Genomic DNA, 15,532 nt, shown 5'->3' on the forward strand with positions numbered 1-15,532 from the left:
AGGAAAAGAAACTCACTGACTTTAAAAGATAAAATTCTCATTTTTCTTTTTCATCCAATTTCACTACTCCTGCTTTGGAGAAAAGACTAGAGTTCCACATGCATTGAAGTCCATCTATATATTTTATACTTCCTACAAGTGTATAAAATGTATGTCCCAGCTCACAAGGCTTTCAGCATTGTGGAAGCTGAAGAGAGTCATATGCATATAGCAGGCAAGGCATGCAGGCTCATTTCAACAGATCCCCAAGAAAAGAAAAAAAATCACTAGAGTTTCCAACAAAAAAGTATTCCCTTTTGTTTTGTCAGCTATAACTAATGGGAATAAATAAATAAAAAAGAGAAAATTATTATTACCACCTTCTCTAATTTATAAGTCCAACCCTGTATTTTCAAAAGTGAATTAATAATCCCTTAACATTTCCTTCCGTCAACTTTTACTCCCTCCATCTATTTTTTTTGTTAGTCAATTTGGCCAAAAGAGTTAATTTACAATAAAAAATTTCAATATAATCCTTAAACTTATTATTAAGTATTAAATTCATTCAACATTAAATCTTTATCAAATTTGAGTAAGAAATAAATTTTATTTTAGAATAATTTTATCTTATTTTTTAACAAAAAATAATTAAATTAATATTTAAACTCTAATGACTTAGCAAAACTTTAATTTGGTGTTTAAGGAAATTTTTTTTACTCTTTTTTTCCCATTTTATTGTTTAATTCATTTTATTTTTCTCACTTTATTTTTTATAATTACTTTCTCATATTTTCTTAGTGAATGAAAATACAATTAAACAAATAAAAGGTAATGATTATTACAAAAATAAAACTACATTACTCTATAGCAAACCAAACAATGTTGCTCAATCATCATGGCAGCAATGTCGCTCGGTTTCCTTCACTAGTAATGTTAGGTTTAGGTAGATTTGATTATTTTTTTGTAGTAATTAAATTAGAGAATCTAAAACTAAAAATTTTAATTATTTCTTCTATAAACTAAAAATAAATTATTTTAAAAATAAATTAATTGATAAAAATTAAAATTTAGATGAAATTGATACTTAATAATAAGTTTAATGATTAAATTAAAAAATTTAGTTATCAATTAAGTTCTTTAACTATGACCAACATAAAAAGAAAAAAAGATGAAAGATGTTAGTAGTTGATAGAAATAAACGTTAAAGGGTTATTAATTCACTTTTAAAAATGCAGAATTAGACTTGTAAATTATGGCAATTCTTAGGAGAATAATAGTAATTTTTCCTTAAGAAAATTGGTGTGTGAACTAAAAGTTGATAACTAAATCTTTATTTTTAAGAATTATAATTGGACGTGTGAATTTAATAAATGTTTACAATTAAATATATATAAATTGTTGTAGCAGGTTACAAATTATCTATATCAACCTTTTCCTAAAGATAATTATGAAAATGGTGAGGGAACTTATTTAAATTTAATAATAAAGTGTTTAAATTTTTAAATATTACAATTTCATAAATATTATTATTAGTTATTACATTTGCACTGGTTGATTTATTTATTATTATTAATTACTTATATTAAAAGCCAATTAATACAAATACAACAACTAATTAATAAACTACATATTATTGTATAATTAATTTTATTTACGAATACTAAGTTTCTAAGAATTTGTTAGATTTTAATTAATTTACTTTAATTTTTCTATTTCTATTTTATTACAAGACAAAGAAAAGAGAGCCACACATTATATTATTAATTCTTATATTAAATGGTCCTGCCACTAATAAAAATATTAATTCTGTCGGTGATTTGGATTCAATTAGACTTATTTAAAAAAAGTTAAGAATGATATCGAGAGAAAATAAACAATAGCAGTTCAATTGCCCTTTTTCAAATAGTTAAATTTTATTTTATTTTATTTTACTTTTTAATTTTTCCAAAGTATTTTAGTGATGCGACTTTGATTAGGATTTTGTTAGAGTATCGTTGTGGCATCCTATCGATATGAGTCTATTTTTAATTATAAACTATTAATTAATATTATTTTAAATTATTTATTTATTTTATATGTTCTTTTACTAATATAGATTGTCAATGAATTCATATATAATTTAATTATTTTTTATTAAAATTTTATAGTTGAATTCTACAGCTGTTAAGTACCACTAATTAAATTCTAAAAATAGATAAAAATAATTTAATAAATAAAAATAATTTATTTAATTGATATAATTAAAAGCTATATGTAATTGAGCAAAATAGTATTTAATTATGTTAATAAATTATTAAAACTAAAATAATATCAATATTTATAGATTTATATAGTATTGTATATTTATAATACATTAGAACGACTCATTTGATTTAAGCAAAATTTGGCATCAATAACCTCCTTTAAGTGCGGCAAATGAAAAAAATAAAAATTGCGGCAGCAACCACTCTGAAATCTATAAATAAATAGGAAAATCTTACACTACATCTAGTAAAAAAAATAATATGTATATATTAATGTTTTATACTTTGATATATATTAGATGATTCATATATATTTTATTATTTAAAATAAATAAATATAAATAATAATTATTTATTTATGAGTTTGGTATATAATGGGCACATATACACCTAGAAAACAATTTACATAAATTTATCATCCCAAAACACAGAAACAAAATAAAATAGAACTAAGAAAAGGAAATTTAAACACACAAAAGAAATGTACAGCTGAAAAGAATTAATGTTTCTCATCTACCTTCTCCAATGATCTCACTGAGAATGGGTCTGGTACTTAGTTCTGGCTGCTTGGCATCAGCCACCATGGTTGTACTTGTAGATGAATCGTAAAAGCTCGTATCGGTTCCTTTGGTTACATTGTCATCACTCGTAAAGGTGCTGTCATCAAATTTCCACCCAGTCAAGTATCCAGGTTTTGAACTTACACTGCCTACTTCAGTATCGCCAGATACCATAGCCACTACACGTGACATCGATGGACGCAGATTTGGTGAAGTTTGGGTGCATAAAAGAGCAACTCTTGTCAACCGTATTACTTCCTCCTCGCTGAAATCTGATAATTTGACATCAACCAATTCTAGCTCACGGTTGTTCTCATGCAGGTACCAGGCCTGAAAAGCACCCAAAACAGAAAATTAATACTATGATGGTTTAATTTAATTAGGCCAAGTCAATTCAGGAAAATTTCCAAGAAAAGAAAAGGGTGATTCAATGAAGAAAGAAGGAAGCACTAAATTATACCCATTCAAGAAGGTATATCTTTTCTTCTTCCAGGCTCGAGTCTGAATTTGGCCTCCCACTTATGAGTTCCAGGACCACAACACCAAAGGCAAAGACATCTGCCTTCTCTGTTAGGTGCCCGCGCATAGCATACTCCGGTGCAAGATAACCACTACATTTGTAATATTAGTCCAAGATATTAGGGTCACACATTTTATCGCTTTGTTACATATGCTAGTCAAATTATACAGAAACCCAGGGGCTTTAGCACAGGATCTTACATTGTCCCTGCAACACGCGTGCTTATATGGGTCTTCTTATCATCATAAAGTTTGGCCAAACCAAAATCTGAGATTTTGGGGATGAGATCAGAATCAAGCAGAATATTGCTGGCCTTCACATCTCTGTGAACAATTCGAAGCCTTGACTCCTCGTGAAGATAAGCTAGACCTCTGGCTACTCCCAAGCAAATGTCATAACGTGTTTGCCAATCGAGATTCAAATTCGTTTCCCCTGTACCATGCAATCCATGTGTAACTATATTTTGATCAAGTGCTCAATATGAATGTTTGTGTCTCCATTTTATATTGCAAATTCCTTACCAAATAGTGCTTGATCGAGACTCTTATTCTCAAGATACTCATAAACAAGGAGCCGATTATATCCCTCTATGCAGCATCCATGCAATTTAACAAGATTACGGTGCTGCACAGCAGATATAGTAGCAATCTCTGTTACAAACTGGCTCTTTCCTTGGTGAGATGCCACAGAAAGTTGCTTAACAGCAATCACTCTCCCATCATTAAGTTTTCCCTATTGAGAACAGAATGCAGATAAGGATAATCAGGAAAAGGAAAAGAAACTCACTGACTTTAAAAGATAAAATTCTCATTTTTCTTTTTCATCCAATTTCCCTACTCCTGCTTTGAAAAGAAGACTGGAGTTCCACATGCTTCGTAGCCAATCTATATATTTTATACTTCCTACAAGTTATACAACTCAAGTTTATAAAATGTATGTCCCAGCTCACAAGGCTTTCAGCATTGTGGAAGCTGAAGAGAGTCAGATGCATAGCAGGAATGCAGCCTTCTCAAAGGAGGCTAGGTCAGTCAACCCAAGGCTCACCTTAAGACAGCTCAACTATATATAAATATATGTATGTTTGGTTGAACATCTTTACAAGCTGACTTTAAGGCAGCATGTAACTGATCTCAATTCATTCCACATTATTGCTCATAGGAGACGCGTTAATTTTATACAGAGAAGAATATCAGTATGCAACGTGTGGGCTAAAATATACATGTAAGATAAATAATTACATACCTTATAAACCGGCCCAAATCCTCCCTCCCCAAGCTTATTGGCAGGACTAAAGTCCTCTGTAGCAGTCTTCAGTTCAGCATAACTGAAAGTGTCAGCTTCTATACCCAGAAGTTCTGCAATTTTAATGTAAACATAGGTCATGTTGAGAGACTACTTTCCAGTCATTGAATTAAGCTGCAAGGACTCCAATGAAAGTTGCACAGGAAGAGCGAAGATTTGAAGAAGCTTAAAAGCTTAATTGTCCTCTTCTATCTTTTATACAATATATTTCTCAAATACTAAAGAGCAGAATTATGTTGGCCAACACCAAAATGGATTACATTGATATTTAGTCAGTTACTGCATATATGGAGAATGATATTGTTTGGTTTACCTTCATCATCATAGGTGTTTTTCCTTTTTCTTCTTTGAACAACAAAGAAAATCACAAAAACAAGCAGAAAGCTTATTCCAACCCCAACCACAATGCCCACAACTAGACCGGTCCTGTCCTTCTTACTGGTTGGCAGGATGTTGCTAACAGTTGGTATGAAATCTGCAGAAAAGCACGTAACTCAATAACCTGGTATCTGTCCGAGTAAGATCAATGATTTACTATTTGACTAACAGTAATACCTGGGGTAGCACTGATTGCTGAAATAGAAGGCCCATATGTACCTTGGAAAGGAATGCAACAGGTCCCCTTTCCAGCCCAAAACAAATGAATTTCCAGGTAATTTTCAGATACCTGAGCCGTGAAACTCCTTTCAACAGGTAGTTTAGAGACTCCACCTGCCTCTTTTTTAATGTCAAAATCCTTCAGAACAAGATTCCCCTGGAATACAGCTCCAGGACTTCAATAAAATAAAAGGTGGAAAACAATAATAATTTTAATAATTGTCTCAAGAAAACAAGAGTTGGATAGTGGCTTTCTATAATCAGCCTAGCTAAGAGGTTTTGGAGAATGTGATGTACAGAATTAATGATTACAAATATCATTTGAACCTTACGTTATAGTTTCCTAAAAGGCACTTGAAACTGGTTGGATCCATGTTATTACTTCAAACAAATCTAGAGGACTTTGTCATCATTATGAGAACTATTTTGTGATAACCAATCTTAACTTCAAAAATAAAAGAACTCGATTGCCAATAAAATTTTCAGTTCAGAGGACAATGTTAAAAGGTCTCTAAAATAGTGTCAAGGACTAAAAGCCAAAAAACAAAAAACAAGTAAGTCTCTTAATTAAGGTAATTCATATTGCAACACAGACCTGGACATAAATATCAAAAACACGCCTCCCAAGACTCCTCCACGTGTTGCCATCCTCAATTACTATTTCTGCAAACTGAAGGTTGACAGTGTAATTGCCATTCTCAAGCCCCAAACCATAGTATCTAAGTGATGAAGCAGAGACCCTTGCTGTCTGGAACAGCTCAGAATCCAGTGTATTTGTAAATTGCGACGACGAGAAAGCGATATACTGAGGATTGCTGCTTCCCGTAAAATATCCAACATTACTGACACCCCACCTGCTTGTGCCGGTGACATAATATGCTGCGGGGCCAAGGGTCTCGTTATCCCTCTCGTATACTATATTATTGGAGGACGTAATCTGTGGACCACCACATTTTGCCGCAAATTGAGAATCTGAATGCAGAGAAATAAAATAGGCGCTTGTCAGAAAATTTTCAGAAACTATACGATTCCAAAATCTGAGGTCAGGCGTGTTATTGATTGTACTTACAAACTGGAGGGCCTCGATTGCAAGGAAAATTTCGTTGAAGGCAGTTCAGGCCTGATGGCAAAACACTGAAACCCGAAGAGTAAGCTAAGCAGGTGACTAATATGGAATTATGCCAGACACTAAATACTGGTAATTTAATTGGTATTCTATATGTGATGGCAGTTTTGTTTAATATATACATACATAGTCATGGCACTTGTACTAATGAGTACATAATTTTGTTCATATCCCCTTCATATATTATTATGAAATACAGAATGATAACTAAAGAACAGCAGAAACATAGTCACAAATACTTAGATATTATTATACTGGGACGAGGATGATATTTTGTCAATGGACAGGTATCATTTATAACCAGACACACTGGAGCAATTCTCTGTTTAGTTTCAAGTAAAATCTTCTAATTTTCATTAGTCAATTCACAGCAGTTGACTTTTTATAATCAGATATTCTTTCAAATCTACGTCAGAGAACATATCACCCAGCCAAAACCGTACAGCAAGACATTGAAAACCAGGCAATTGTATGGCTAATCAGTGATCATCAGTTTCAACAGTAATAACTAAAATGTTTAAGCATTGAAGATAAATATAAAATCAAAAGATTACCTGCTATTTGAAAGGTCTATTATGAAGTTATTGGCAACTAAATTACTGCACAGCAACATAATGAAACAAAGATCTCGGTATAAGTTCCCTTCGTCCATAAGTCCGTAGGAAATGATTGTTGAGAAGTATCATTCGGAAAATTAAAGAATACTGGAACATAGAACTTACACTTGTAAATTTTGATCACTGACCCAGGAAGGAAAGCTCCCTGATAAATTATTGTACGATACATCTCTGCAAATTTTAAATAGACAAAAAGAAAATAATTAAGTAATTGTGAGCCAATTCATGAGATACTGTGGCCAGTCGGATATACATACATATTTTGAAGTGATGAACTCTTTTGTGCAGGAAGAGGACCATCTAACTTGTTGTTTCCAAGAAACCTGAGCATCAACAAAGCAGCACATGCTTCAACATAAATTACATTTTAAGATGAGTTACACAATTAAGTAGAGATGATATCTTACAAAAAAGAGAGCTTGCTCAAATTGAAAAGTGGTTCTGGTATCTGTCCAGTTATATTGTTGAAGCTCAAATCCCTATGGAAAAAGGTCATTACAATCAGAAGGTTAACTGATGATAAACAAAGCTATAGTAATAAAAAGAACGCAAAAATTACCCATGCACTTGAGATGCATAATGTAACCTAGATCCATTATCCCATCGCAGGAGGGATAATTTTGTCTTTGCAGTAACTTTAAAGTGATCAATTGCCAGTTACAAATGCACACATAAACTGTTAAACTTGATTACTTAAAGTTAATAAATTTAAGGAATTTTAGGTAGCGCCTGATCACAAAATGTGATGCAGTTATATTAATAATTATCAGCTAGGTTCCGAGATATGTAAGTCCACCCCAGTTCAACCTAAGATATTGCCGCTAAGTGTACATCTAACATATCCATTGGTAGAAATAACTTACAACTGTGTCAAATTCTGATAATCTCCAATATTGGATGGAATTGAATCTGAAATATTGTTGTTCCTTAGCACCCTGCAGAACATGAATTGTCAAACTATATTTCAAATGATAATGCATATCTAATGCTGAACCATATAGAATTAGAAGACAGAGCTGTGCTGCCTTACAAGACTGTTAGAGACGTCATATCCCGAATAAAAGCCAGTGAAGAACTCCCATTTGATAAACCGCTTATTCTCCTACATTTGTATTTAACATTAGGTTGTCAGTCTAATAGGTCTGCATGCACAAACAAAACCAGTTAAACATGCAGGCAGTACTCACAGCTCTGTCAAGGAAGATAGGTTGGATAATGCTGATGGAATTGGACCTTCAAAAGAGTTACCTTCCAACCTCCTGCAGTAACATTTTAAGTAGCTGAATGAATGACAAAGGAATTTTCCTTTCTAGTGGCATAAAATAACTATCCTAAAATAGAAGTTTCAGCATTAAGATACAAGTGAAATTTGAGATCAACCCTGCAGTAACTTAAGCTTGATGTAAAGAGAATCAAATGAAGTTATTTGATGACTTGTCTTACAAGGTGGCAAGCTTTGACCAATTCCCTATGAAATCAGGTATCCTGCCTGTAAGTTCATTATCTGATGCCCACCTGTGACCACAATAGTAATTGCTTAGGGTTAAAAAATCAGAATATAAAAAGTATATTGTTAAATCATTTAAGACAATCTGTTATCAAGGAAAAGTTGTCTAAATGGTCTTACACAGTAACCATGTTTCGTAGATTAGCAAATGTTGGAGGAATCTCACCACTAACTCCAGAGCTATCAAAATAACTGTCAAGGTAAACAATTTTCATTAGTCTTATTATTTATAAACATGAAAGAATAACTTACAAGTTGTTATAGTATGATAAGAAGATAGGCGAAATGACATAATCTTTGTCTTTGAATAGTTTGTTCTGGTAATGGATTTACTTTCACCTTTTCCATCCATGCTCTAGTTTTTGTATGTTGGCTCTGCTTCTTATACTTCCTAAGAAATATTTATTTTACTTAACAGGATGTTGTATTGTATGCCTAGACCGTTCAGGACTTTATTCACAAATTAACAATATATGACAGGATGGCAAGGTTACTGCAAAGTGCAAACACATATATGTGTGTGTATATATAAGAATAGGATGGCAACAAGAAATGAAGAGTATAACAGGATAGACTGACAAGAATATTATTAAAACTTACATTTGGTCTAGCCTCGTGCAATTCCCAAGCTCAGATGGCAGAGGACCAGAGAAGTTGTTCGATCCAAAACCACTACAACATTAAATGAACAGCCTAATTTCAAATCGTCAAGCCCAAGATCGCTGCACTATTAAATGTATGATTGCCTCATTGGCAACAGCAATCTAAAGAATCATTATCTAAGCAATGCAGGATAGAGCCGTTTCCATTATTTTGAAAAGCAAAATCATCAATCTGTCAATTAAATAAACTTACATTGATCTTAAATCAGTGAGCAACCCAAGTTCCTTAGGAAGTTCCCCCGAAAGCGAGTTAATTCCAAAGTTCCTAAACGGGATATAACCTCACTATCAGCTAACTACAAACTATATATATTAACAATGAGTAAAAATAGAGTAAAGATCAGCTTACAGATATTGCATGCGAGTTAAATTTCCAATTGATGGAGACAGGTTACCAGTCAAGAAATTCTGACCCAAATTCCTGTAAGAAATTTTTAAAAAGAAAATAAAGGGAAAAGTTCATTATATTCAACAGCACAGTGAGCAAAAGAATAAGCAATCATAAGGGATAGTGTAAGAACTTTCAAATTGGTGAGAAATGTCAAAGTCCACAGCTCATCTGGAAGTACACCCACCACATCTATTGCAAAAACCTTCCTGCAAAGAATGTGAAGGATAAGCAATCATAAACGTAACTCACTAAACATTCTAAGTTTTTCTGCTAGTGAGGCATAAAATACACATCCTGGAATGAGAATGAGAAAACATACAGAGCGGTGATGTGGCAAGTGGTGCCATTATTGTCAGAGCAATCACATTTGATAAAGGGATTGTAAGCCTGATCGTCGATTGTAGGGGAAGTACCGAGGGCTGCTCCACTGCACAGCTCTCCGCTTATGTTCCATTGACTTTGGGCAGCTGATATTCCCCATTGTTCAAATATAGAATTCAACGCTCTTCCTGCAATTATCACTCTTATGATGTTAATGCACATTTGGAAATGAGTTGTTTTTTTTAACCTCATAATAATATCTTATCATTTTCAAAATTAAATTAGGAAAAAGTATTCGGTTTTTCAATTCGTCTTTTTTAACGAAATCAAAACCGCCAAGCAGACGCTACATTTTATTAGCTGCAGTGGAGATCAAAGGCAACCAAATGGGAAAGCAACTCTTAAATAATTAAAAATGTAATTGTGATTCTTTAAAATACTTTTCGCGACGGTCTTGCAATTTGCATGATTACTAAATTTGAGATAATCGCCACTAAAAAGGTGGCGCATTATATTATAAACTAGAATGTCGCTAAATGTTGCACATGTTGACACTGAGACATAAGCTTTGCGTTTCAGGCGACGGCTCCACGAGGTCGCCAGTTTCCTTGGTTAAAGTCTTAAAATAACTTGGAAATAATTACATATATTGGTGTTCAACTTTTCAAATTCTGTTAATACAGACTCTTTTGTTTGCCGGAAAATATTTGTCAGAAAATTTTAAATTTTTTATGTTTGAAATATTTAAAAAAAGGCAATTCATTCAGTGTCATCTGATACGTGTATCGTATATATTTTAAATCATTAAATTTATTAGATTTAATCACAACCATTAAATAAAAAATTTACTAATAGAATAAAAAATTATTCTTTTAACGATTATATTTAACATAAGTACAAATTTCAATAATATTTATATTTAATTTCACTGATTATATAAATTTAAAAAATAAATAATTTTATGTTTATTAAGAATAGAATTTGTATGACACCGATATCACGTGATACCAAATAATAATTTAAAAAATATACAAAGACAAGACACCGCCGTATGTTTTTTTTCAATTTTAATTAATTATAAACTTAGAGATGGATCGTGTAGAAATATAAAAGAAAAAAAGGATATAAAGAAAGAGAAAGAATATATCAATAGTTGAACACCAATGTGAAATCAACAAGGGAGACAACCACTATATTTGTTAATTGGTATTTGTATAATGCCACTAGCTCATCCAATAACAAATGGGTCTGAGGTTTTGCTTACTTAATGCTCTGATAATCTTAAAGTAGTAAAAATATTTCATTTTATTATGCTTATAGAAAATTATTTAAATTGAACTGAAAAAGTAATGACATAAAAGTCAGCAAAAAATTTAAAAAAGTTGAAATAGGATTCAGATAGAGTGGGCCTGGGTCTGGGTCTGGGTCCAATTTGTTGCCCCTGCCCTTTACTCAGCCATCACTTCTTAACACCAATAGAGCGCCAACTTGATCACCAATTCCATAATCAAGCTCCACTTTTTTTTTATAATATATATATATATATATATTTTTTTAAATTATAAGTGGATAAGAAAATTTCAAATTTAAGATAAAATCCAAATTAAAAGATGCAGATATTTTCACAGCTTATCAATAGTCACTAAAGTGACAACGCGAATCAAATAAGACAAAAAAAGAAAGTGTTCTAATTGATATGTATAAAACATATGAACTATCAAAAAGAAACCCGTAAGGTACAGTTGGGTTCATTTTGGTTTGGAGGAAAGATCATGGTGGTGGTGGTAGAAACTAGAACTGGCTAGGAGTAATTTCAACTGCAGACACATGGGTAATCTTGTACCTTAAATCCAGCGACATGATAATGAACTGATTAAAGCCTGATTGCTTCACTGCTAAATTATGTTATCTACTAGAAGAAGATGGCTATATTAAGAAAAGGAAAAGAATATATATATATATGGGATACATACCTTCATCCGGGTCTATAGTAGCTTGAGTTTGATTCTGCGCATGGACTGCTACGCAGACAGCGTATAGAAGCAAAACTGGTAAAAATGAATCCCTCAACATCAATTTTAACAGGGGATTACAGAAGCAGAGAAGAGAGAGAGAGAGAGAGAGAGAGCTGTTTATTAGATTTGGCAGAGAGATAACAAGTATATGGTAATTAATTAGTTAAAACAAAGTTATATATATATATATACAATAATTGTGATAAATAATTGAAATAGTTTATGGCTATTTACATATAAATATCAAAGACCCACCAACGCAACTGTATAGCAAGTGGACGGGAAGATATGAAAGGTCAAATGGATTGTGCCTTTCTCTATGTGTGAAAGGATATTTACTGCAATTCTAGTATTTCTATGTTGATGCCTTAGAATCCAATTTTTATAATTACGTACATTTAATTACACAAGAATTCGTCACGCTTCCATCTCGTCGGCTCTTAATTCTCAATTTTTAAAAAACATCACAAATATTCAACATTAGCCAATAATAATATGACGGCGTGACTTTTCTGTCATTATGTTTTTTCAAGGCTTTTTTCTAATGTTTGAAATAAGTTTGAAAATAAATTAGTTACTCTTTTGAATAATTATAATTTTTTAAAGAAAACAAAAATGAGTCTCGAACTTGCTTTAAGGTTTCTGGCCACTAAATAACTGCTAATTTATTGATGAATGATATATATTTGTATCATTTTTATATCATTTCAATATGTGTGGGATTGTTTCTAAATAAATTGATAACTGGCTCAAATAATTTTTCAAAAAGTGTCCTTTGACAATATTTGCACAGTTGCAATAATTAAATATTTGGCATTATATGATAATAGGGCCCTGAATTTTGGAAAAATGTGGCAGTTTTTATCTGTCAAAAGTAAAATAATAAGCATATGCATGATTTTAATTTCAAAAATTCCTTTTATTCTTACGTGATTGAATGGTTCAGCCCATTATAGTTTTCTCCGTATCTGAGCTACGGACATGTAGTGGGCCTTTCTTCTTCGCATGTAGTAGTACGCTTGCTAATGGGCTTCGATTAGTTTTGTGATTGAATGGTTGGGCCTCCAATTTTCGCAGCTTGCAAAAGAATCTAGAGAAAATTTCACGGTGTACCGGATTCTTTATACTCTTTTCTTTTATACGATGTCGTGTTTTTTGTTTTTTGTTTTTTCTTTTCTTTTTTTACTGTATTTTTTATTTTTTATTTCCATTTTAATGGACTGCTCTCTAACATGTTCTAATTTTCCTCAAAAATCTCAACTAATAAAAAAATGACTATGAATATGAATATTGTTAACAAAAAAAATATTAAAATTTTTATTAAAAATTTATTATTTTAAAAAATTAATAAAAAAGTACATTTTTTTTCTACAAACCCATTTGAATGATCGCTATTAAATTTAAATTGTTTTATTTTAATAAGTAAATATTTAGTATTACAAAGATTAACAATAGTTATAACAAATAACTTTGTAATTAAGTAGCTAGAAAAAATACATGATATAAATCAAATATAAATTAAAGAGAAATAAAAGAGAGAATTGAATAATTTTGAAATGTATTGAATAAGAGAAGAAGAAATTGAGTTGTTAGTTATTGTTAGTATGTGACAAAGAAAAAGAAATTATTTGCATGCATACTATGTGTAACATTTCTTTAAGTGAAAAAAAAAAAAAAAGATGAACTGAGTTATTTTCCAAGCAAAAATGAAGAATAAATATTTATTTTTGAAAAAATGGAATAGAAATATAATTGAAGAAGATAAACGGAAGAAGAAAAATTGAAGAAAGAGCGAAAAAATGAAGAATGATAGAAGACTAAAAAAAATGAGAAAGAATCTTTACTTCTGCTTGCATGCTATGTGTGACATTTCTTTAACTGTTTTTAGTGTGATATTTTATATGCATGTTGTGTGTCTTTCTTTTTTTATATCATTTGCATTAGATGGTGAAATAATTTGGTATGTCATATATTATATTATATTGCATGCCATATGCATGTTACGTTTCATTTTTATTGTTTTTCTATTTTTCTTGTTTATATTTGGTTTATCTTTTACTACAAAACAATGTTTTTGTTTTAAAATATACAGATTTTAGTTTATTATTTATTATGCTATAATTTATCTTCAAGTATGTTGTGTTTTATTTTATTTTTGCAACAATTTAATATTTTTAGTTTATTTTCACAACAAATTATCATTTCTGGTTTATTTACTATCATGCTATGATTTAGCTTCCAATATGTTGTTTCCTATTTTTTTTTTAGTTTATGTGTATTTTTTTTATTTACTTACAACAAATCAACATTTTTATTTTAAAGTATTCATTTTTTGGTTTATGTTTTATTATATTATAGTTTACCTTCAATTATGTTGTTTTTTGGTTTGTTTTTGCGATAAATCAATATTTTTAATTATTTTTGTCATGTTAAATATGTCCTTTGAGTATGTTGATTTAATTTTAGGTTTTTTTTATATAACATATAAACATTATTTCTAGGTTTGTGTTTTACCTTCTTTTTTTCAAATTTCATTTTCTGAAATCAACTTGGATTGATTAATCATTTTTGCAACTCTTTCATCAATGTTGGTTATAAATCTACAAAAACAATTAAAAATTTGAAGAAAAACAAAGCAATTTATGAGATTTATAATTTTATTTTAAAGATTCGAAACAAAAGAAATTTCTGATTTTTTTGAATATAGTTGTCGATTTTGGAAGTAAAGTTTCATGAATGTATTTGTTTTTCATTTGATCTAGTTGATTTGTATTGATGTATTCATTGCTTTTTAGATTTTATACTTTGTTTCAAAGAATCAAGTATTTTTTATGTTATTTTCAAATATTTTTTATATTATTTTCAAAATTTTAGTATTTTTGTAATGAATTTTGAGACACTGTATTTTTTATAAAATGTACATCATTTCCTGTATTTGTGTAATTTTTTCAATAATTTAACAATACTCTGTTTTGAGATATATTCTTTTCTTTTTGTTTAACATTTTTGCGTCATCCAAATTGATTTTATTTTTTTGAATGAATTGTACTTGAAATCACGCAGCTCTTGGTGGATTCTGGTAATGATATACAAAAATACATCAATTTCTTAATGAGGATTTTCATATCTTTTAATTGAGCGATATTCATAGTAATTTATTTGAGTCAAAATTCAATTTAATTATATATTTTTTATTGGAAAAATGTTATTTGGGGATTGATTGAGAACTAAGTAGATGAAAGTATCTTCAACATCTTGTGTAGTATCGATATCGTGGTAGGGCTAAGAGTAAGGAAGAAATACAAATAAGCAAGAAGTTAATAAGAGGCAAATGTGAACTCCCTTAATTGTGGGTGATCACGTTGTTCCTTTCACTGTTTGATCATATGTGTAGAAGAAATAGAATTCATCAACTGGCAGGCAGGATATCATATAAAAAGACTAGCCCACGTCAAGATCTAACTTCATTAATGACCCATTAAAGAAAGACTTATATCATAATATTATATGAATGGCTTACTTAACAAATAACAGCATATAAAAAGACTTGAGACAATTACTTACATGAATCATCTCATATATATAATGGAGAAAAATAACATTGTTTGCATTCACACCCGAAGCTGTTTCAGTTATGAGTTGTTAGACCATATTATATTATATCACTGCATCATCTAATCGGAATATCAAAT

At 30.6% G+C, this 15,532-nt stretch overlaps 1 protein-coding gene across 2 annotated transcripts; it reads right to left on the reverse strand.

The window, feature by feature from the left end:
- Positions 1-2,554: 2,554 nt before the first annotated feature.
- On the reverse strand, positions 2,555-12,009 carry LOC8272602 (probable LRR receptor-like serine/threonine-protein kinase At1g56140). Of its 2 annotated transcripts, XM_015715817.3 has the most exons (24): positions 11,799-12,009; positions 9,824-10,013; positions 9,639-9,710; positions 9,463-9,534; positions 9,307-9,378; positions 9,052-9,123; positions 8,572-8,643; positions 8,388-8,459; positions 8,132-8,203; positions 7,975-8,046; positions 7,808-7,879; positions 7,352-7,423; positions 7,202-7,267; positions 7,050-7,115; positions 6,882-6,926; positions 6,271-6,335; positions 5,797-6,173; positions 5,160-5,358; positions 4,918-5,079; positions 4,545-4,657; positions 3,824-4,034; positions 3,503-3,734; positions 3,243-3,393; positions 2,555-3,112 (listed from the first exon to the last, which is right to left on the reverse strand). In XM_015715817.3, exons 1-24 carry the CDS (start codon positions 11,896-11,898, stop codon positions 2,732-2,734), a joined length of 3,078 nt encoding a protein of 1,025 aa, XP_015571303.2. In that variant the 5' UTR covers positions 11,899-12,009; the 3' UTR covers positions 2,555-2,731. The 2 variants fall into 2 exon arrangements, with proteins under 2 accessions (XP_015571303.2, XP_048229147.1); XM_048373190.1 differs by lacking the exon at positions 11,799-12,009 and having other exon boundaries at positions 9,635-9,710; positions 9,824-9,889.
- Between the last annotated feature and the right edge of the window lie 3,523 nt (positions 12,010-15,532).

The sequence above is a fragment of the Ricinus communis genome, chromosome 4 (assembly GCF_019578655.1).
Source record: "Ricinus communis isolate WT05 ecotype wild-type chromosome 4, ASM1957865v1, whole genome shotgun sequence".
In the NCBI taxonomy this organism is placed as follows: Eukaryota; Viridiplantae; Streptophyta; class Magnoliopsida; order Malpighiales; family Euphorbiaceae; genus Ricinus; species Ricinus communis.

Excerpts from the sequence above, each read along its gene's own strand:
- LOC8272602 (XM_015715817.3), bottom strand. The coding sequence starts at position 11,898 with ATGTTGAGGGATTCATTTTTACCAGTTTTGCTTCTATACGCTGTCTGC. Across the intron at positions 8,460-8,571 it reads CTACGAAACATGGTTACTGT|GTGGGCATCAGATAATGAAC; the intron begins GTAAGACCATTT and ends TTGTGGTCACAG. Across the intron at positions 3,394-3,502 it reads ACGCGTGTTGCAGGGACAAT|TGGTTATCTTGCACCGGAGT; the intron begins GTAAGATCCTGT and ends TTACAAATGTAG.